Source organism: Homalodisca vitripennis, chromosome 2 (assembly GCF_021130785.1).
Source record: "Homalodisca vitripennis isolate AUS2020 chromosome 2, UT_GWSS_2.1, whole genome shotgun sequence".
Classification (NCBI taxonomy): Eukaryota; Metazoa; Arthropoda; class Insecta; order Hemiptera; family Cicadellidae; genus Homalodisca; species Homalodisca vitripennis.
The window spans coordinates 76,941,310-76,963,083 of NC_060208.1; the positions used below are offsets into that span (position 1 = coordinate 76,941,310).

The 21,774-nt window shown below is 33.0% G+C and overlaps 1 protein-coding gene across 5 annotated transcripts in view; it reads right to left on the reverse strand.

Annotated features, from left to right (window-relative positions):
* Nucleotides 1-21,774, reverse strand: part of LOC124354204 (collagen alpha-1(XVIII) chain-like) — a 240,658-nt gene that overhangs the window by 13,736 nt on the left and 205,148 nt on the right. For 3 of the 5 annotated variants that reach the window (XM_046804486.1, XM_046804488.1, XM_046804490.1), the window contains 15 exons: nt 19,253-19,322; nt 18,855-18,898; nt 18,417-18,491; nt 17,229-17,378; nt 13,430-13,538; nt 8,767-8,855; nt 6,618-6,647; nt 5,602-5,766; nt 4,496-4,613; nt 3,895-3,975; nt 3,132-3,253; nt 2,129-2,377; nt 1,653-1,661; nt 1,013-1,117; nt 774-902 (listed from right to left, as the gene is read on the reverse strand). In XM_046804486.1, coding sequence (XP_046660442.1) covers nt 774-902; nt 1,013-1,117; nt 1,653-1,661; nt 2,129-2,377; nt 3,132-3,253; nt 3,895-3,975; nt 4,496-4,613; nt 5,602-5,766; nt 6,618-6,647; nt 8,767-8,855; nt 13,430-13,538; nt 17,229-17,378; nt 18,417-18,491; nt 18,855-18,898; nt 19,253-19,322 — 1,545 coding nt within the window. The remainder of the gene's footprint in view (nt 1-773; nt 903-1,012; nt 1,118-1,652; nt 1,662-2,128; nt 2,378-3,131; nt 3,254-3,894; nt 3,976-4,495; nt 4,614-5,601; nt 5,767-6,617; nt 6,648-8,766; nt 8,856-13,429; nt 13,539-17,228; nt 17,379-18,416; nt 18,492-18,854; nt 18,899-19,252; nt 19,323-21,774) is intronic. The other 2 variants (XM_046804487.1, XM_046804489.1) reach the window with 2 other exon arrangements.

Here is a 21,774-nt window from a genome sequence, read left to right on the forward strand (position 1 = left end):
TGGTAAACACTGTATTTGTTAGTATTATTATAAATCCCTATCATTGAAAGTAAATTTATTATTATGTATAATATATATATATATATATATATATATATATATATATACATGAATGTATAGAATATATATGTTATCCTACGCCCATGTTCGCCATGTTATTTAATTGTGTAGAATGCAATTATAGTAGAATTAGAAATATTATAAACCAGTATCACTTACTAAGGCTAAATTGAATAACAATTGATGGATAAGTTCAAATATATATACATCTGATGTATTATTATTAGTAGTAGACTAAAATTTTATGTACAAAAGACGATATAAAAGGTAAACTATAATTATTGAAATGTGATTACAAGTTCTTTTTTCAACGCATGGCAAAATGAGATGTCTCGAATGGAAGTTAATAAATGGAAAATCAACTATAAAACGTTGTGCGAGGATTACATCAGAGGATGAGATATATGAAATTATCTACTTTAATTTTGTATACGTGTAACTTTTTTGTTTGATGAACTCCTACTGAGATGTATGCGAAAAGACAAAAAGAAATTTGGAGCCACCTTCCACCACCTTCCGACATTCCTGGGATTGAGAACTTTTACTGTTTATACTAATATGTACCGCGAATAGCGTTTCATGGTTGTTGTTTTTCGGATAATAAGAACATAAAACATAGAAATGAAAGTATTTTTTTTTATTTGTAACTAAGCCATACAACTTTAAGGCATACTTTTCCATAACATGGCCCTCTGATGTTTTGCGTTACTTACCGGAGGTCCTGGAGGTCCAGGAGGCCCTGGAACAGGGACATACTGGGACCCAGGGCTCATGGACAGACCGGGTGGACCTGGTGTTCCTGGGGCACCATCTCGTCCAGGTTCCCCTTTCTCTCCTTTTAGCTGCAATGGACAAATTCGGAATATATGCTTACAAGTTTATAAATTATTTTTTCGAACTATGTTTGAATTTTAATTTTATTTTAATTTAAAAATTCTTTGATATCACTTACAGTCAGCGCGTTTCCGAAGGGATCAATAACCTGTCCAGGCTCCCCTTTCTCTCCTTTGCAAGTAGCTGCAGGCTCTCCTGGTCTTCCTGGCCGTCCAGGTAGACCCTAGAAAATGTATTAGGGTATTAGTAACTAAGAAAGTTTATTTTTTAATATTGGAAACGATGCATCATTTATATAATCAACAAAACTTTGTAGTATTTTACATAGATACTATGATAAATAAAAAAAGATAGTGCCCAATGAAATGCTTAATACACACATCTGCACAAAGGAAACAAATTATCGGTAGGCTCACTTGATTGGTTTTTAAATTGTTTGAAGGAATAAATCTTAATTATATACATTGCCGTGATTACAAACTAAATAAATAAGGATGTAGCTTCGTTTAACTTGATGAAGTGTACAGTATAGTAAAACAACATGAAGTTAGTTGGAAAGTTTTACTAGAGCACACTTTTTGTCAATACAAATAAGTTTATTGAAAAGTATCGCACAATTTTATGTTTTCGTATCTTTACTACATTTATAAAATATCAAACAAACTTTCCATGCAAAACAAAGTTATATTTGCAACGTAACACACAAACCCACTTTAAAAATATCAAACAATTCGAACGTGTCTTTTAGTAATACATACCTCGCAGGTCTACGACGCATGAAAAAGAAACATAGATATTATTACTACATAAAATTTTCAACGTTATTTTTAGAGATTTAAATTTAAATACACTAACAGATGTATTTTGAAAGAGAAAAAGAATTGTCAAAGCAACTAAGAGTGTTAATCTTCAATTTCAACGAAAGACATGAATGAAGGAACATATAGTTTACTTAAACTATATGAAGTATTGAACTGTATAATTACAGTGTGTATAACGTCAATCCCATATTGACCCATCTGTTTGATTAATATGAGTTTTATTGAACGTGGTTCAAATTTGCATAAAACAAACAACTGTATACAGAAAAATTATTCCAAGTATTTAATTTAAAACTAATAATGACAATACCAGTTTTATCCATTGAATGCCAAGAAAACTAAATAAATCTAATTCGTCTATATCCTACATTATAATGAGAGATTATTTTTACAGAAATGATAACATAACTTACCGTAAAGCCTGGGAGGCCAATGTCTCCTTTGGGTCCTGGCTTACCCGGAGGTCCCATCAATCCTGGAGGGCCTGGTCTACCCCGACGGCCTCGCTTTCCAGAATCTCCCTTATCCCCTTTTAAGGAGTTTAAACCGCCAGTTGAGGGTCCTGGCGGCCCTCTCTCACCCTGCTCTCCCTTAAGCCCCGGCGGTCCAATCGGTCCGGCACGGCCTTCCTCTCCAACCTCTCCTTTTTCTCCAACTGGACCCTGCAATAATAAAATACTCTTTCTAGTCAATGAATAAAGTTTGTACTCGTCATGAAACACATTAAAGTGTTTTAGATAGACTATAAGTAGTTAGTTACTTTGTAGTGATGAAATTTTGAAGCGTCTTTCAATTTTGTGTTCGTTATTTTAATAGTAATAGTGGGTGCTAAAAATGCATTGAATACGTTATAAGAGGTTATAAATTTTTTTAAATGCAGTATTTATAGTAAACATTTATTTTGATACAGATCTAGATGTATTTCCTGTTATTTTCAAAGACGAATGTCTAAACAAGAGATTTGACAAGAAGCACTAAAAGTTTTCTACATATCATAATTAATTACTGTTTACATTGCTACTCCCACGATATCAGTTTACTAGAATTCGATTATGTGGGTGTTTTAGAAAGTGTTTCACAGAAGTTTTTTGAGGGACAATACTGCATGTACCATCTTGTTTCAGAGATTCCACCTGGTATTAACTTATTAGTTATTTACAAATTTATGAATAGTTTTAGTAGCGATATACAACAATATTTTTTATCCACAACAATTTCCGAATTCAGTAGAATCTAAGTGGGTACATAACTGCAAAAGTCATTAATGGTTACAAATTACGGTAAATAAAAAAAAAAATTACTAAAGACCGTGTATAGCCTACGAAACTATATGCTTACTTAGTGTTGAAAAATAAAGCTACAGAGGTAATACAATACTGTGTAAAACAAATTCTGCCTGAAGGAACTTTTACTGACCTGGCCTCCAGGAACGCCAGGAGTTCCTGACAAACCACTGGGTCCCATGTCTCCTTTGTCGCCTTTCGCTCCTTTGTCGCCTTTATTTCCCTTGCTGCCAGACTCTCCTTTGCTTCCAGCCCCTGCCAAATTCACCAAGGACCTTTTTATCTAACAAGTATGTCTGAATATAAATATTTAAGATGAATGGGTGTGTTGAGTTGACGCTTTTACATTTTCCTGAATTTGCTGGAATTAAAATTGCTACTAGGACATTTTGCACCCAATTAGATAATAGATTTCTATTTAAGGCTCAAGCAAACAACACAGTTTCTAAAAGATACTTTACAGTTTCCAGGTTACTTTGCGTAAATAGTTAAGTGAAAGAAAGAAATGTTAAATGGCTATTTTTTCCATTGTCCTTCCGTACGAAAAGTTATCATAATAATTTGCCTTTAATGATATTGTGGTTTAGAAAACTTAATTTATCTAGTTACATAATTTTTATACTACATATGTTACAGCTACTCAGATATAAATGTAACATAACCGGACATTTCATAAATTTATTTTTATTTGTTAAAGCACTCTAATACAAAAAATTAAATATCAGATGAATAAAATTGCCTTAAAACAAAGCTGTAAATGTCTATAACTATACTTTATTACTTATATTGTTCTAATAATTTAGTTTCTTATAACTCTTACCATGAGAAAAATAGCAATAAAGACAATACTTTAAAATATACATTTTATATTCAAAATAATTCATAACAATGCTCACCCGATGGCTTTGAAGACGCTTCGACGTCATTTCTTTGTAAAACCCCTGGGGGACCAGGAGGACCAGGTACACCTGCATCACCTGTTTCACAAATAAAACACAAATAATCACAAACTGGCTCATCTCAAGAAAAAGAGCTATGTATAGCACTTTTATAAATTTGATATATGTTTATTTTATACCACGTTTCCTGTAACTTGCGTGAGCTTCTATTTATCGTCATGGACACGTTGATGAGTGTACTAAATTGAATTTGTAAGCAAGTAGATTGTCTAATCAATGGATTATAGATTATTCACTGAATTATTCATGTATGTATGTATGTATGTATATATATATATATATATATATATATATATATATATATATATATATTGTTTTTATATATTATACATATTGATTGTTTTTCATATATATATATATATTCATTTAAGATTTATTATTAAATTATTGTAAGGAGAAATTTAATGACGAACAAATAATTAAAAATAACCAAATATGGTAATAATACATAAACTTAATCTTTATATCTTGAGTTAAATTCATAATAGAGATAAAAATATATAATATGTATATATTACTTTTTTCACTATAATCTCACCTTTTTCGCCTTTGTTAGCTGGTCTACCATTTTCTCCAGGTATACCAGGTAATCCATCTTTACCATTCTTTCCAGGCTCTCCCTTGAATCCCCTTGTACCAGGAGATCCTGGATGACCCTGTGACCAATATAATCCTTATTTACAAACATTTCTCCAATATTTTATTGTATTTATCATTAATATTTATCTTACAAAAATACACTCACATAACTACATGTTTTAAACAATACATAATTTATTTTCTTAATAGCATTCATAGATTATATTTGTCTTATTGAGATTGCAACACTAAAGGGACCATACTAATAACACTTAACAGTTTAATTTCAAACAATTGCTTAGAAATCTATGAACAGAATGTAGTTTCATACATTTTGACTATAAATAAAAGATGCTTTTCAACTTAATATATTATTATTGTCTTAATAATCTTTTACGGTTTTTATATGAACATCGAAATTGGGTTCTACGTTACAGTAAGACGTATTGCCAGTGATTTACTTTAAATTTCAACAAAAGTTAATGGGAAATGGTTTTAATTATTTGTTGTTATAATTAGAAAGTATTATATAGATATAATCTCTTTTAAGTTGGAGTAATTAAGAAAACATAAATCCGAAGTTGTGCTACTTAGTCTTTGGTCTTGATTAATAAACAATGGTAAAACAATTCTCTCACTAACCTTATTGAATATTGTGATGTTTTAGCATCAACAAAAAGGCAAAAGAGAAAAAAAACTTAAAATATACAAATTCTTATCTTATACAAGATTTACGGTTATTATGTAAGCGTGAATTTGAAAATGGTGTTTCATGCTCTTTTCTAAACAGATATATGCTTTACTATTTGTTAAACTGGTGATAATTCGGTAAGCACACCAATGATAATAAGACACGTAACAACCAACAACCAACATAAAGAGAATCGAGTCCATTACTGAACTTTACAAGGCTATTGGTTTATTATAATTGTTTATTATGGTTGTTTCTAACGTCCATAATAACGTTGTTTGCTATATTTCTGAAAGGAAATAAAAACAATCTTTGATAAATATTATTAGGTTTATATTTCGCGTCACAATAATCAATTAATTATACAAAATTACCTTGTCCCCCTTGCTACCCTTGGCTCCAGCTGCTCCTCTTTCACCCTTGTTTCCTGGAAGTCCTCTCTCTCCTGTTTTACCCGGTAGCCCATCAAATCCCCGCTCTCCTTTCGGACCCGGATTTCCGGGTCTCCCAGCGTCTAGAGCGGACCCGGTGATCACTTCCTGTTTATACACATCAGTTACCAAAAGGTTAAATCCACAAACATGAAATGAGATTGTCTAAAAATCTAAGTTCTAGGCGTATCTCAACCCACTAAAAATCTGATGTGGTACATTCCTCCAACCAGTTTTCTAGGTATTAATTTCAGTAACAAACTATTTCTCGATTGAATTGTTAAGTAGTAAAATCACTATGCACTCACATGCATACAAGTGCACTCAAACGTACACTATATATCTTAATGTAATTGACACAAAATAACTTGTACGGTGTGCTACGAAAACTGTGAAGCATCACGAATAGAGTATGATTTACAGGAAGTTAGTATTTAAGTTCTTTCACCACTTTGCAAGACCCTTTGTTAGAAAAGTGTTATATTTATCCAACACTTAGAAACGTTGAACTTCATTAAAAGTTGGAACAACAGTAAGCTCTTCAGTATTGGAATCGAATGTACAAGAGTTTTCTTTGTGCTGTATTATCTTGGGTGAGATTTAATATTTTTACTTTAAAAAATGTTATCTCATTAAATTTACAGTTCACCGAGATACTATGCTACGTTAAATCATAGTTACAGTAATATACAGGGAATAATTATAATTTGTCTCAGTGATCTCAATATTAATTTCCATTAAAAGACTTATGCTTCAGGAGTTTCAGGACAACAACAGTTATATGGCTGAATTTATTACTTATATGTTTTACTTTTTTATTTTAATCAGTACGTTTTTGTTGGAAAAATGAACGCACAATGTATTTTCTCCATGCACTGCAGTTTTGCAATAATGCATTTTCAAGGAAAAGTAAATATAACAATCTGTTATACTAAACTATAACATGCATAAAGGTATACCTTAAACATTGAACGGGGTTTCCAGCTAGGCTGCATGAAAATTGTATATGGATTAATAACATTTAAATTATAAAACAATTTATTAGACTACTACAATCTTAAATATAAATAACATATCTCCTTTGTATTAGACTATCCACTAATGAGATGCTCTACTGATTACTTCACAATTTATCTTGTCCTCTCTTTGCGTTAACTCTCACGTCATTCACTGCAGCGAACGATGCATTCGATTTATCGGTACAAACCCTTATCGATAGTTTTAAACTGAAACGCCTCATTGGGAGGATGTCGATGGACAACACCCTACTGTTGGGGTGGTCAAGTGTAACCATATTTATTTTTAAAATTTTTCGGATTCATTCAGTTTGTGATTTTGATATTATCATGCCACATCCCATCCCAGTTAACTAATCACAACAATAATTAATTGCACCCATCATTCTAAATTAGTCTACTGGAATATTCTCTCCTGGAAAGAGGGAGGGGTTCTAACTCGGGAGTAAAGATATTTAATATTTATTTTTATAGTGTTTCGTATCCATAGATTTTGTGATTTTGATATTATCATGCCACACCCTATCCCAGTTACCTAATCACAACAATAATTAGTTGCACCCATCATCCTAAATTAGTCTACTGGAATATTCTCTCCTGGAAAGAGGGAGGGGTTCTAACTCGGGAGTAAAGATATTTTTATATTTATTTTTATAGTGTTTCGTATCCATAGATTTTGTGATTTTGATATTATCATGCCACATCCCATCCCAGTTAACTAATCACAACAATAATTAGTTGCACCCATCATCCTAAATTAGTCTACTGGAATATTCTCTCCTGGAAAGAGGGAGGGGTTCTAACTCGGGAGTAAAGATATTTAATATTTATTTTTATAGTGTTTCGTATCCATAGATTTTGTGATTTTGATATTATCATGCCACATCCCATCCCAGTTAACTAATCACAACAATAATTAGTTGCACCCATCATCCTAAATTAGTCTACTGGAATATTCTCTCCTGGAAAGAGGGAGGGGTTCTAACTCGGGAGTAAAGATATTTAATATTTATTTTTATAGTGTTTCGTATCCATAGATTTTGTGATTTTGATATTATCATGCCACACCCTATCCCAGTTACCTAATCACAACAATAATTAGTTGCACCCATCATCCTAAATTAGTCTACTGGAATATTCTCTCCTGGAAAGAGGGAGGGGTTCTAACTCGGGAGTAAAGATATTTAATATTTATTTTTATAGTGTTTCGTATCCATAGATTTTGTGATTTTGATATTATCATGCCACATCCCATCCCAGTTAACTAATCACAACAATAATTAGTTGCACCCATCATCCTAAATTAGTCTACTGGAATATTCTCTCCTGGAAAGAGGGAGGGGTTCTAACTCGGGAGTAAAGATATTTAATATTTATTTTTATAGTGTTTCGTATCCATAGATTTTGTGATTTTGATATTATCATGCCACATCCCATCCCAGTTAACTAATCACAACAATAATTAGTTGCACCCATCATCCTAAATTAGTCTACTGGAATATTCTCTCCTGGAAAGAGGGAGGGGTTCTAACTCTGGAGTAAAGATATTTAATATTTATTTTTATAGTGTTTCGTATCCATAGATTTTGTGATTTTGATATTATCATGCCACACCCTATCCCAGTTACCTAGTCACAACAATAATTAGTTGTTTCATTTGAGATATATAATATTTGATTAGGTAGTTTCATAAGGCAATAGGTATACGCACATGTGTTATCGTTGTGATAAACCCTTGGTAACCCGTATGTATGAGTAATTAATTAAATAACATGGTCCTACGAAAAATTATTAAACATTTATGTTGAAACTAAATTCATCAAATGGTAAGACAATTTTTAGTAATTCCATGTATCATCATCCGATTATCATTTTGTTCTATAGAATAAACTATGTCAATTCATTAAAATAATTTTATAAGAAGCGCAATTTAATTTAATAATTAACCACTACCACATAGGGTATTGCTTTTTGATACTAAATAATTTCACCTACAATTTTTTAAAATTTAAATTACATGTCATCTACCACTACCGTTCTGATATATGTAATGACAGTATAATTCATGATTAAGATATTCTTATATACTTACGTCCATGTTAGAAAATTCAGCGCGTCCAGGTGGTCCCGGAGGTCCTGGGTTTCCTGCAGGTCCTGGTATTCCTGTCAGGCCCGGTTCACCTGTTGGAAATGATCACGAATCTAATAATGTTTAGGGAAGTACTATTGCATATTCCTACAGTTAATTAAATGCCGATCCGGTTAGTATAATATTGGATTACAAGGCTTAGTTCCAAAGCTGAAATTTGTTGTAGTTTGATTGTAACTGTCATTTGCATAACACTAATGAGAGTTGCAGTATTTACAAAATAATTAACCATAATACCAAATATAAAAATCCTGACCAGTTTTAAAATTATTGAATAACGTCTTACTCCATTTTCCGTTAAGGGTATGGTACATTTTTTTTTTTTATTTTAATATATTCTGTTCAATACTTGTTAATATTTGAATAAATGTAAATGAACTTGTGTACATTTCATTATACACGTATGTTTAATTTATTCATCCGTTTTACACTTCAAGTAAATCAGAACCACTAATTTAAATGACAACATTTTTATTAGCTCAGCCAACCTTACTTACTGAGCGTTAGCAAAGTTTATGACTAAAGAGGCTGGAAGAATTTCACTTCTATCTCTCCATACTATACCTCGATAACGATCTGACCTATCAAACTTGAAACTGTGCATGCAGCTTCATTCCTATATACGCAACATCGTTGCATGATAGCTCAAGTTACGCCAGGGGAATTGGGTACGAATATTTTTCCATTGGTTTAATCCTGTTGATAACTAGAAAATCGTAGAATAAATAAATGTGTAAAAAAACTAAGCAAAGTCGTTGACGTTTTAACAATTAACACAGTAATAGATGTAATAATGTTCCTTCGTTGGAATGATCGATGAGACTTTCGTTACATTGTCGCTTCTGAAATACTTTGTAGTTTCGGTTTGTTTAATTAGTATATGAACAATATAGTTCTGGATGATGGTGAATGTCCCTCGAAGTGATCCAGGTAAGCGTCACCGAAGCCTATAAAGAAGGGTCATCAAAATGCATTGGTGCTCTAATCTGTTTGTATATTTTTCTCATTTATCATTAAGGAATCTGGGTAAGTTGTTCTTATCTCTATATGTTTATTTATTTTCCTGGATGTCTGTTATTAGCTGGGAATCTCAAGAAATAATTGAGCTATGGACTTGAAATTTGGCATGTAACTTAATTTATACGTTGATAAAGTCGTTTTTAACGATGAAAATGCTGTTCACAGTATACCTAAAGAGATTTCCACACATAGATCTTAAATTAGAACCGTCATTTATACATACATAAGAATGAGTTCGATGATAGTGTATTTATATCAACGGGATAACTTTGTCTGTCAGTGCGCAGGGCTTCTCGTGAATGAATAGAGCTGACCTGGTTATCATAAAAATAAACCATAAGTTGACAGATCAAGAGACCTGGCAAACCACTAATATTTCTCTAGATTCTCTAAATTCTCAAAATGTTGCCAAAACTATTTGCGAGCTGCCATCGGTATTCATGTCCTGAACGATCTACCATTTGTAATGATGGGAAACAAGTCTTGAAGTAATATTTTTAAAACACTTGAACTGTGAAACTGTACAGGCATTAAGTGATTGATGTTATCTTCTTATAACAGCACATCCAACAGCTTGGAGATTGTCTGGTATACAAGCATATCGCATATGGCCTGAAGGTTTTTATTGTCGAACAAGTTTTATTACGATGATAAATCTATATTTTCATTGCATGTGCTGATGGAACAAGATCGTAAATTCCCAAATTGAATTGACACTGTTGAAAATAGGAAAAGTTAAGTTGTAACCTTCACATTGTCATTGTAAGTTTAACGATACTTGTACTTGTCCAATCGTAGTTGATAACTAAATGGCAAAGTATCGTTGACAGAGATGTAATATATATTATTCACCTCTACCACTCGCCCATAACTAACAACACAGTTTTCAAAACTTCCCGTATATTTAAATAATTCTGTACATGCCCACTTTAGGTAATTTGATCTACCCAAATTATAAAGTAAACAGATATAAACCCTTTATTGCTTGGTAAGATACAAACTCCAGCTACGAAAACTTCACCTTACAAATAATGCATTAGCTATTTTGATGCATAGAAGATTAAAGCATCTCTCTCATGTATGTTGTGGTTACTGGGGTGAGCTGTAAGGTAAACATGAGACGGCTTCACTTCGTACTTTGCTGTGGAATGTGATGTTATTCTATACTGTTCACTCCCGCCTTCTCATTCTCTCTGAGTACAGAAAACATCTCAATTAACAAGCCACAAAACACACAACTGTATATTCTATAATAAGATAAAACTTATTGGTTATACTCCAGCTCAGCCAACTCCGGCAAAATCAATTTACTAAACCATGATTTATAGAAAGCCTCGTAACTAACCCCGCCTTATCCTCAAAAATAACTTTATAGCATTTAGGGAAATAAGTTATACAATCCAATCTCCAAAATACTGTTGTAAAACATAAAATTAATTCCGTATCGAAAAAGAAATATGGAATTAATTGACGAAGAGCTACATAATTGAGGGATAAGATTAAGAACTTCAAAAAATAAACGAGCTCTTCTGTTCTACATTTAGATTATAAAAAACGTTAAATACAAAAGTCTTTTCTGAATCCACACAACGTAGGAGTACGGCTAACCACGTGTCACGTAATAGGCTTCGCAGAGGCTGCATGCAAACGCCTACAGTTACATATGTTAAAATTTCAGATAATCGTACTTAGTTTTATTTACTAATTGATTTATTCTCAAATTTTCCGCGTTACCATTATCTAATACAAATGTAACATGTACACTAATATCAACCAAAACCCTACGGATTCACAACCATCATCAAACTCACTGTCTGTATGTAGATGAAGCTTCAGGCAACATTTTAAGTCTATAGGTTAGTAAAGCTTCGCTAACGTTCATCCAATAACTTCTCAAAAGCTCATAGATAACAAGTTGTAGATTTTAAATAAGTAACATAATTTTAGTACTAAAAAATTTAAACGTTAGCAATACCTTTAATATTATCCATATTAGAAACGTATTAAAACACAACCGCTTAATGCATTTGGCTGTAAAAGACGATCATTATCAAGGCTGTTAGTGTATGACACTTAGAATATCATAATATTAAACTTAATACTATTGACCTATCCATAGCTATTCATTATATTTTGCTAAACCGTAATGGTAAAATGTCCCATTATATAAACTTTAATAAACGTATTACTGCCACGGAATTTGAAGTTTGTAATAAGAGATTAAATCTATTTTTGAATCTGATACGAAAATCGTTTATAAAGAGACCATACAGAACGCCAGCGTAGCAATCAATTGTGAAGTTGTGTCGAGAACACTCCAAACTCTCTACCTCGACAAGTTGGTGGCTCTTCATTTTAGTATTGCTAAGTGGCACATTAAATATAATGTAATAATACAAATAATGAATGTTTGTTCTCTTTTACACATAGATTTTTATACGGAGTTAAATAGTTTGTATTCTTCCAACATTATTTTCCAAGTGTTAATTGAAACATGCACTTTTTCATAAGCATCATAAACATTTAGAATGCAAGCCATGAAAGGGTCCAATTTCCAAAATTTAAAACCGGAGACAAAATAATTAAAGATCTATTATTAATTTATAATACGTTCATCAATTATGTTTCGTTTGTTCCGTTGCCTAATTCATCAATTAAAGAATATCGCACCTAAATTATGAACTTAACAGAGCCGTCGATATCTATGGCTTTGGACAATGTGAGGGAGGTATAAATGACTCGCATTGTGCAGACTCAATTCTAACAAATGTCCTGCCAAAGCCTCCGGACATACTTTGACTCACATCACTCGTTTCATCTACCTTTCCTTGTAATATAGTCTTTTTCCAATACCTTTTAAAACTGAAAAAATAACGTCAGTCTTAAAATAGGACGATCCTTCCCAAGTTGGCAATTACAATCCCATTTCAATTCTACTAATCATCAGCAAGATTTCTGGAAAGCATTTTTGGAAAAGTATAAAAATCTGTAGGATCGGTTTGAAGTACGGTTAAACTAAATCAACAATCGATGCGGTCACAAACATCTTTACAAACAGTTGACGTTGACTTGGAAAGACTTGCTCACCGTTTTGAGACTAGAGGGAGGGATAACTTCCAGGATTCAACAACACAGAACTACCCCTTTTGAGCGCTTGCCCTCACAAGTCGGTTTTATTCTGAGGTTATTAAAAATCTCAACAATGGAATGCGCGTCTCAAACGTTTGTTGGTGTACCAAGCGTATTACTTGGTTGACGAGTACGCGGCAAGCCACTGGGAAAATTAATCACTGAAAAACTAATTGGCACAAAACAAAATCTTGGGTCTGTTGACAAGAGTAAAAAATAAAAGGACGAGGCAAAATTTTAACTTTTTATGAGTTCAAAATAAATTCCTTCCAAAATGTTTAATATTTTCTGACAACAATTATTTGAGATTTTGCGTACTATTGACAAATGTTATGCAATAAATAATAATATTATTATTATTATTAGAAGGTTAAAAACTAATTGCAAGGTTATAAAGCAACTTTAAAAACATTTAGATTCTAGTAGAGGATAACCAAACATTTCCCACTCTATTTACCTTTAGGGCCTTGTACACCTTCTGGTCCACGAGCTCCTACGTCCCCTCGTTCACCTTTGTCCCCCTGGGGTCCTGGAGGTCCTCTCTCTCCTACAGGTCCCGGAAGACCCTAGAGAAACATCATACTATTGACAATGTTATATTTTTAATAACTATGTAAAACATCTTTGACGAAATTTCATAGAGCAACAGCATATTTCATTTTAAGTTACGAGAGTAACTGCGGGGCGAAATAAATTAGAACTTGAAAAATGCGATTGAGCCCCAAAATAATTGTGGAGACGAGTATTGAACGATACTTTTCATGACGATGCAAACAGTATACCATATTATACAAAAGATCACCTGATGTTTCATAGTCTAGTACTTATTCTACCATACGGAAACGTAACACTACTTTATAATCCATGTTGGAACAAAGGACTGTCAAAACAACTAACAATATGTTAACACAGGGAAACAGATGTTTACAAAGGGAAAAATTGCTTGGGAGAGGGCTGCCTTAGCTATGAGTGAAACGATGAATTTCAGTTGTATTGGAAAGTAGTTCGTTACAGTACAATGAGATGAAAACTAGATTTAGTCACACATTATAGGTGATGAAATAGTTAGGGTGAAAGAGAAATTGGTGATCATATGAGTGGAACAGTCCAAAACTCGTCTTATCCACCAAAAACCAATATTGAGTTCTTTTATAATAATATTTGTAATCTTTTAATTAAGATGTTTTGTTCTAAAATTATTTTCTCTAAAAAAACATTAAAGTTAGAGGTTTATTCCAAAATTAGGTCTTAACTTCTGCCATTCTCACATGACTTTAAATCAATTAAAAACGGAATCGACTTTAAAAAAATGAAAAATGAAGTCTTGTCCAGGGCTGAATTGATTCTTTATCAAATATAGTTTAAAGTATATTGAATGTTTTGTTGCTTGGTATTATTGATAGTTTTTATAATCGATCTAGATTTCCTAACGTTTATAATATTTATGCAATATAGTGGGTAATTTTTATTAGTAAATCAGCCACTAATATTTATGGATTTAACAGAAATTTCATTTATTTCAAATTGAACACAACTAAACAGAATTAGGAAGTAATTAAATAATAAGAAAGTAGTTAAATTTAAATAATACTAAATGACATAATGTAATCAAACTTTACTTACAGTTAATAGTAGAAACTGTACTATTTGAAAAATATCAAAACTGTACATCAAAGGATGTCTATCAACCAAAGTAAAAACTTTATATAGTACATACTTTTAGATAAAAAACAGAAAAAAGTATAATTCGAAACCAAAATTCTTTTAGTTCAAGGCCTTTTAAAATACTTTCTTATGTATAGCTAGCTATACATGCTATAATCTTGTGCTATATATCTCATGGATACGTTTAGCATTTTGGGCTTATAGAACTTTAGTAGTACACAATTAAGTTTTATAGTAAAAGAATCATTATATAATTTAAATAATGCTTTAAAAAGAATTCTGCAATAAAAGCAGACACTTCTAATCTATCATTTGCAGCAGATGCTTGGTATTCAATTACAATCAGAGTTTTACTTTACGTGAAACGAATCTTCTTGCTGACAACAATACATGTGGGTGTCTCTAGTTTAAGAAACTAGAAGGGTAGTTATGAAACTAGTTAGAATAGGGTTTCAGCAGAGTATGGTGCTGCAGCGGCACAAAACTAGGCGGAACGATAGGGTGTCTCTAGTTTAAGAGACTAGAAGGGTAGTTATGAAACTAGTTAGAATAGGGTTTCAGCAGAGTATGGTGCTGCAGCGGCACAAAACTAGGCGGAACGATAGGGTGTCTCTAGTTTAAGAGACTAGAAGGGTAGTTATGAAACTAGTTAGAATAGGGTTTCAGCAGAGTATGGTGCTGCAGCGGCACAAAAACTAGGCGGAACGATAGGGTGTCTCTAGTTTAAGAGACTAGAAGGGTAGTTATGAAACTAGTTAGAATAGGGTTTCAGCAGAGTATGGTGCTGCAGCGGCACAAAATTAGGCGGAACGATAGGGTGTCTCTAGTTTAAGAGACTAGAAGGGTAGTTATGAAACTAGTTAGAATAGGGTTTCAGCAGAGTATGGTGCTGCAGCGGCACAAAACTAGGCGGAACGATAGGGTGTCTCTAGTTTAAGGGACTAGAAGGGTAGTTATGAAACTAGTTAGAATAGGGTTTCAGCAGAGTATGGTGCTGCAGCGGCACAAAACTAGGCGGAACGATAGGGTGTCTCTAGTTTAAGAGACTAGAAGGGTAGTTATGAAACTAGTTAGAATAGGGTTTCAGCAGAGTATGGTGCTGCAGCGGCACAAAACTAGGCGGAACGATAGGGTGTCTCTAGTTTAAGAGACTAGAAGGGTAGTTATGAAACTAGTTAGAATAGGGTTTCAGCAGAGTATGGTGCTGCAGCGGCACAAAACTAGGCGGAACGATAGGGTGTCTCTAGTTTAAGAGACTAGAAGGGTAGTTATGAAACTAGTTAGAATAGGGTTTCAGCAGAGTATGGTGCTGCAGCGGCACAAAACTAGAACGATAGGGTGTCTCTAGTTTAAGGGACTAGAAGGGTAGTTATGAAACTAGTTAGAATAGGGTTTCAGCAGAGTATGGTGCTGCAGCGGTAGGCGGAACGATAGGGTGTCTCTAGTTTAAGAGACTCTAGTTAGAATAGGGTTTCAGCAGAGTATGGTGCTGCAGCGGCACAAAACTAGGCGGAACGATAGGGTGTCTCTAGTTTAAGAGACTAGAAGGGTAGTTATGAAACTAGTTAGAATAGGTTTCAGCAGAGTATGGTGCTCTAGAACGATAGGTGTCTCTAGTTTAAGAGACTAGAAGGGTAGTTATGAAACTAGTTAGAATAGGGTTTCAGCAGAGTATGGTGCTAGGCGGAACGATAGGGTGTCGAAACTAGGGTTTCAGCAGAGTATGGTGCTGCAGCGGCACAAAACTAGGCGGAACGATAGGGTGTCTCTAGTTTAAGAGACACTCAGAGTATGGTGCTGCAGCGGCACAAAACTAGGCGGAACGATAGTCACAAGTATAATGTGACCCCGCTACAATACTCTCTATAAGTGAGATCCACTGATATATACACGGGATGTCAAAACATAAAACACCAATTAAAACTTCATGTCAATAAGAGAAACTTTTCACTCTCTGGCATTCACTACGTTCTAGGAAAGTTAAGGTGTAGTATTAAAGTAATTGCTTAAGGATTTATCTAGAGGTGGAGTCAGATAGTCATACCACTTATAAAACCAATTCATGTGTAAAGTCCAATACTTACATTATTTAAGTTAGATTAAGTTTAGATGCTCTATGACATTATTACGATTTCAAACCTTGTATTGAAATCTCGGGTTCAGCTCCATTTCAACTCTAATTTTGTGCAACGTCTAAAATTAGCAGGACAGACTTCGTTCCTGGAATATAAAATCAACCGTCCAGGAGAAGAGATAAAACTTTCGACTCGAAAAAGCTCAAAATAAGCTCCTTGCAATATTCTGACATCAGAGAGACCTATATTAAAAAATCAAGTGTAAAACAGATGAAGGTGTATTCCAGGAATCACGTCTATCACAACGCCAGATCTTAGACGCTGCACAAAGCCGAAGGTGAAATAGAGCTAAACTAAACATTTAAATTAAATTAACGCTACCCACCATAGCTTCGTGTGTAGAATCTAATCATGATTTGTAATCTCTTGCGATAAAATTAGAATAAAGAACAGACTAAAGACTTCTATTAATGTAGACATAGAAACAAGGCTTCTTGTTTAGTCTGAACAACTTACCGGCATTCCCGTGGGCCCTATTTTCCCGTCAACTCCCGGAGGTCCCTGAACTGGCTCAGGGTTATTAAAGCTCTTCAGCAATTCAGTGATGTTGCAGGAACACTCACCAGGAGGACCGGGAGGGCCGGGTACTCCACCCACAGGGAGCAACTATACAGTAACAGAAGATTAAGGAAATTTTCATCGGTTTTGAGAACTAATATGCTGTAAAATAGTGCAGCTGTTGATAAAAAAATAGTCAAGTTTTATATATGTATGTAATGGACAGGTAAGAATACAAATAATTAAATACAAACAATTGTTGGTTATCCTATAAAGGTGTTAATTACCGGAATTTTCTAATTGAAGAAAGCAATTGTTAAAAAAATACAACAAAAGATATTTTAAAGTAATAATACTATGTTGCAATTAATTTAGTGTATGTATATACGGCACTATTTGCATGTAGGTATATCAAGTATAAGTTGTATAAACTAAAATATTAAAAATTTGAGTCCTTTGATTGTATTAATTACACAAGAGATACCCAAACTAATGGTACAACTTGAGGCATGGAAAAAGTGAGCATTAGGAGTGGATCTATTTAGTGAGAGGCTAACGTACTAACATGTTTTAACAGTATTACAATTAAAGTTACGTACCGCAGCTCTAGCCGTGGACTTGAAAACTAACTAAAACAATCGCTTGGATCTCAGCACACTCCATCTCAATGAATAATTCATCTCCTGTGTAAATAGTACTATCCAAGGTATGGCGTACGTGTGTTATCAATAAAAACATGATTAAAGCTTGTAAAAAATACCATCAAATTGTTTCTTTCATCCGTCAATTTCATATAATATTCAGAGTTTTAGGCTAACGCAAACAGTTTCGTAACTAACAAAAATGGTTTATGGACACACCTTGTGTTCAAACATTCCTCCTATTCTTATTACGTTCTAGAAATTTTTTGGCCACTCTGTTTAGAACCAAAAACTAAACCTAACATGTTGTGGTTTCTTATTTTTCTACAATATTTATATTACATTCTGACATACAATTTAATATGTATGTATATTGAAACATAAAATCTACCAAAACATATTTAAATATGGTTTGTCTAATAGGTAAGAAAATATTTATTGTAGATTCCACACGTTTTTTTGCAAACTTAAGGAAACATGAAATACTTTATGTTTTGATACATACGTTATCGTCTCCCGATCCAGAGTAGGGTAGTCCGGGGGGTCCTGGTGGACCAACCTTCGATTCCCCTGGAGGTCCCTGCAAAATGTTACATAATATACTACACATTTCAATTGGCTTTTAAAATCAGCATCGTTTCGTATTTTGCTTGCTCTCAATAATTTAATTGTTCCTCTGTACATAAATTATTCATAACTTCTGTATAACACTCTCATTCAAATCAACACAAAGACGACTAGTTAAATCTAACAAGTTCAGGAGCTATGCTAGTAATTACAATTTTAGTTATGAATACAGAAATGGTGTTAATTGTAATAAACAATCGATTTTAGGATTATAATGACAAAAAGATTTAAGTAGCAGTCATGTATTGAAACACTTTAATTTAAGACAAAACTGTTTTATTTTTACAAAATGAAAGCTGAGTGAAATATTACTTACAGGTTCTCCTTTATCGCCCTTTTCTCCTTTCAATCCGTTATAACCTAAACAAATAAATATTGATAATATTAAATACGAGTAGCTTACTATGTTTTGACACAGTTATAGTTTGATAAGCAATAATAGTGTAAATGCACATTATAGATAACCTAAAATTATAGCTAAGTAAATGTAATTAATTATTTCCGTTTTCCAAACTGCATTGCTATATCAAGTAAAACCTATCACACTAAATATTTATTTTGCAAAATCATTTTAGACGTTCCATTATAAATGTCTTGGATAGATATTGAAAGTACAATTGGTGAAATAAATAAAGAATGTATAGTGATGTGCTATTTCAATTTGTTTTAAATATATTTCTGATGTGTTTTCAAATAGCTTAACCAACAACTTACCAGGAGGTGGGGGTGGTAATGGTGGAGGAGTTGGGCTTCCACTGCCTTCCCACCCGAGATCGTCATCGCTCTGCAACATCATGCAAGAACATGACGTTTGGATAATAGATAATATATAAAATACGGCTTGCTTTCTGAAGATACGGCAATGAATAAATCACAGGTAAATGGTGTAATCTTTACATTAAAGTTCAATAATGATTATTCTTATTATTTTTTCATAATACCAAAAAACAAAAACAAAATGTGATGAATGATTGCTTGGCATCCATAATTCGGTATTATAAAGCGTTTTAAATTATATTACATTAAATTACAGATACTTTCTTTGAAGTCCGGTACAATAGGAGATTTGAATTAAAGGTCGTAGTATAATATCTAGAAATTTGTCAGAAAATTTAATTCTGGATTCCCTTTGGTAATACATTTGTTACTTGTGTAAATATTTAACACCAATCAATATAGTTAAAAAAATTTATTAAGCAACGCAAAATTAAAAGTGGAAACTTAGTTTTCGTAGTAAACTAAACAGTACATATGAATTTTAAAATTTTTCAATTAAAGACTTTATATTTCATGTATTCCACTATCAGTCCTTTAATATACGATACCAATGATTCGACTGAACTAATGTGGAAATACAAGTAAAAATTCGCATTAAAATAACTAGAATAAAAATTTGTTTTCATTTGTTATCCTAAACAGTTTTTTTACATTTACAAGTACATGAACCTCTAGATTCTTCACTGCTCTTTCAAGATGTGGTATTTTTATCAGGCTCTCAGTGTATCTGTACTGTTTGACAGACTGGTAGAGAGCCTTTAGAAGGGCACTACCATTGCGAACTTCGAGGTTGTACCCAGCTATACCCAATAGCCATACCCCCTATAGACAGTTATGCCTAATCTGAGAGAGCTCCTCATATCTTAAAGCCCATCGTTACTTGAAGTATCCTGTTTCTACAAGCTTTTCGTTTACACCATTTTCTGATTTCCTCCACTTTTCTAAATAAAAATCATAAATTTTCAGGTCCTATGTGATTCTAGTCTGGGAGCTTTCTTCCTTAGTGCCGATTCCGAAAATGTGATAGATTTCAGCGTACTTTAGAGGTTTGTAACTTGCCTATATTTGATATTTGATTTGAAAATTCTCTGAAGCTTAGGGAGCATAAGTTTCTGATGTATGATAGATTACAGCTTGTAAAAGATTTAATGGTTAAGGATATCAGTCCTTTGAAGGTAATAATAACTTCTAGAGTTGCAGCTACAATGGTTTTAGGTCAATGAATACTCTGAAAACTTGTAACAAGTAAACCATCACAAACTCTAAGAAAATACACGGTAAGAAATATCTAGATAATGCGAAAATATATTTACAGTTTATGATAAAGTATACCATCATAAAACTTTGGATTAACTAAACCATTTGACACGTCCATTGGCGGACTTCCCATTCGATGTTAAGTGGGCCAAACCAAATATACTAAAATATACAAAATATACTAAAATACTGCACAATAAATCTATGTACCACAGGTTACTATAAAATACAACATATAATAAACATTATATCAACATTATATCAAAAATCATACTTGGGCATATCATAATATGCCCGAGTATGATTTTTGTGTTGAAGTAAAATCTTGCGTATAAAACTAACTCTTTTCTAAAAAAATAAATGAGATTATCTGTCATGTTCCTTTAATGTAGTGTTCAATTCAAATAAAAGTGCCCATAAACCGTTATTACTATTATTGAGTATTTATTTTATTACTAACATTAGTAATACTTCAGAATTAATACATTGATAATACAGGAATGCGTGTGTGCGTGCATGTGCGTATGTTGAAGGGAATTATCCTTCTCCTAAACCACTGAGATAACTGTGACGTTGGCCTTCCCTTGTCTTGGTGAGAAGTCACTGCCTGTGTAGCTGCATCAAAGGATTAAAAATTGTACTACCGATTGATGATAATCAGTGGTTCTATTAAGATTATACATCATTTTCCTGTAGTTAACTCCCACCAGTTACATAAATTCGCGAAAATATCAAATAACAGATCAATTTAATTTTTTTTCTTATTCTTTCGTACTACTTGTGCAAGGTAGGAATACGCCCCTCCTTGTGCCAGCTTACTTCTCGGAGGTGGAATAAAAAATCACAAGTCTATAGATCAGTTCATTCTCGAGATGCTCTTTGGACAAATAGGCGGACAGATTATCTTATAAAAAGAAACTCCAAGGCAGACAAAAGAGCAATTGTGTCAGTCTTCTAATTTATTAGAATGAAGAACGATCGCAACTCACATTTGCCTATGTAGAAATTAAGTTTACGGTCCATATATAAAAATGTTTTCTATATATCTTGCTACACGATACGTTCACATTAATGATTTTTAAGTTTTTTTTCGTAGCATTATTCAAATACTAATTCACGCACCATGTTACCAAACGATGATGGGGTAGTAAATCTACATGTGTTAATGAATGGCATGCTAAAATCTCATATTATTGTACTTA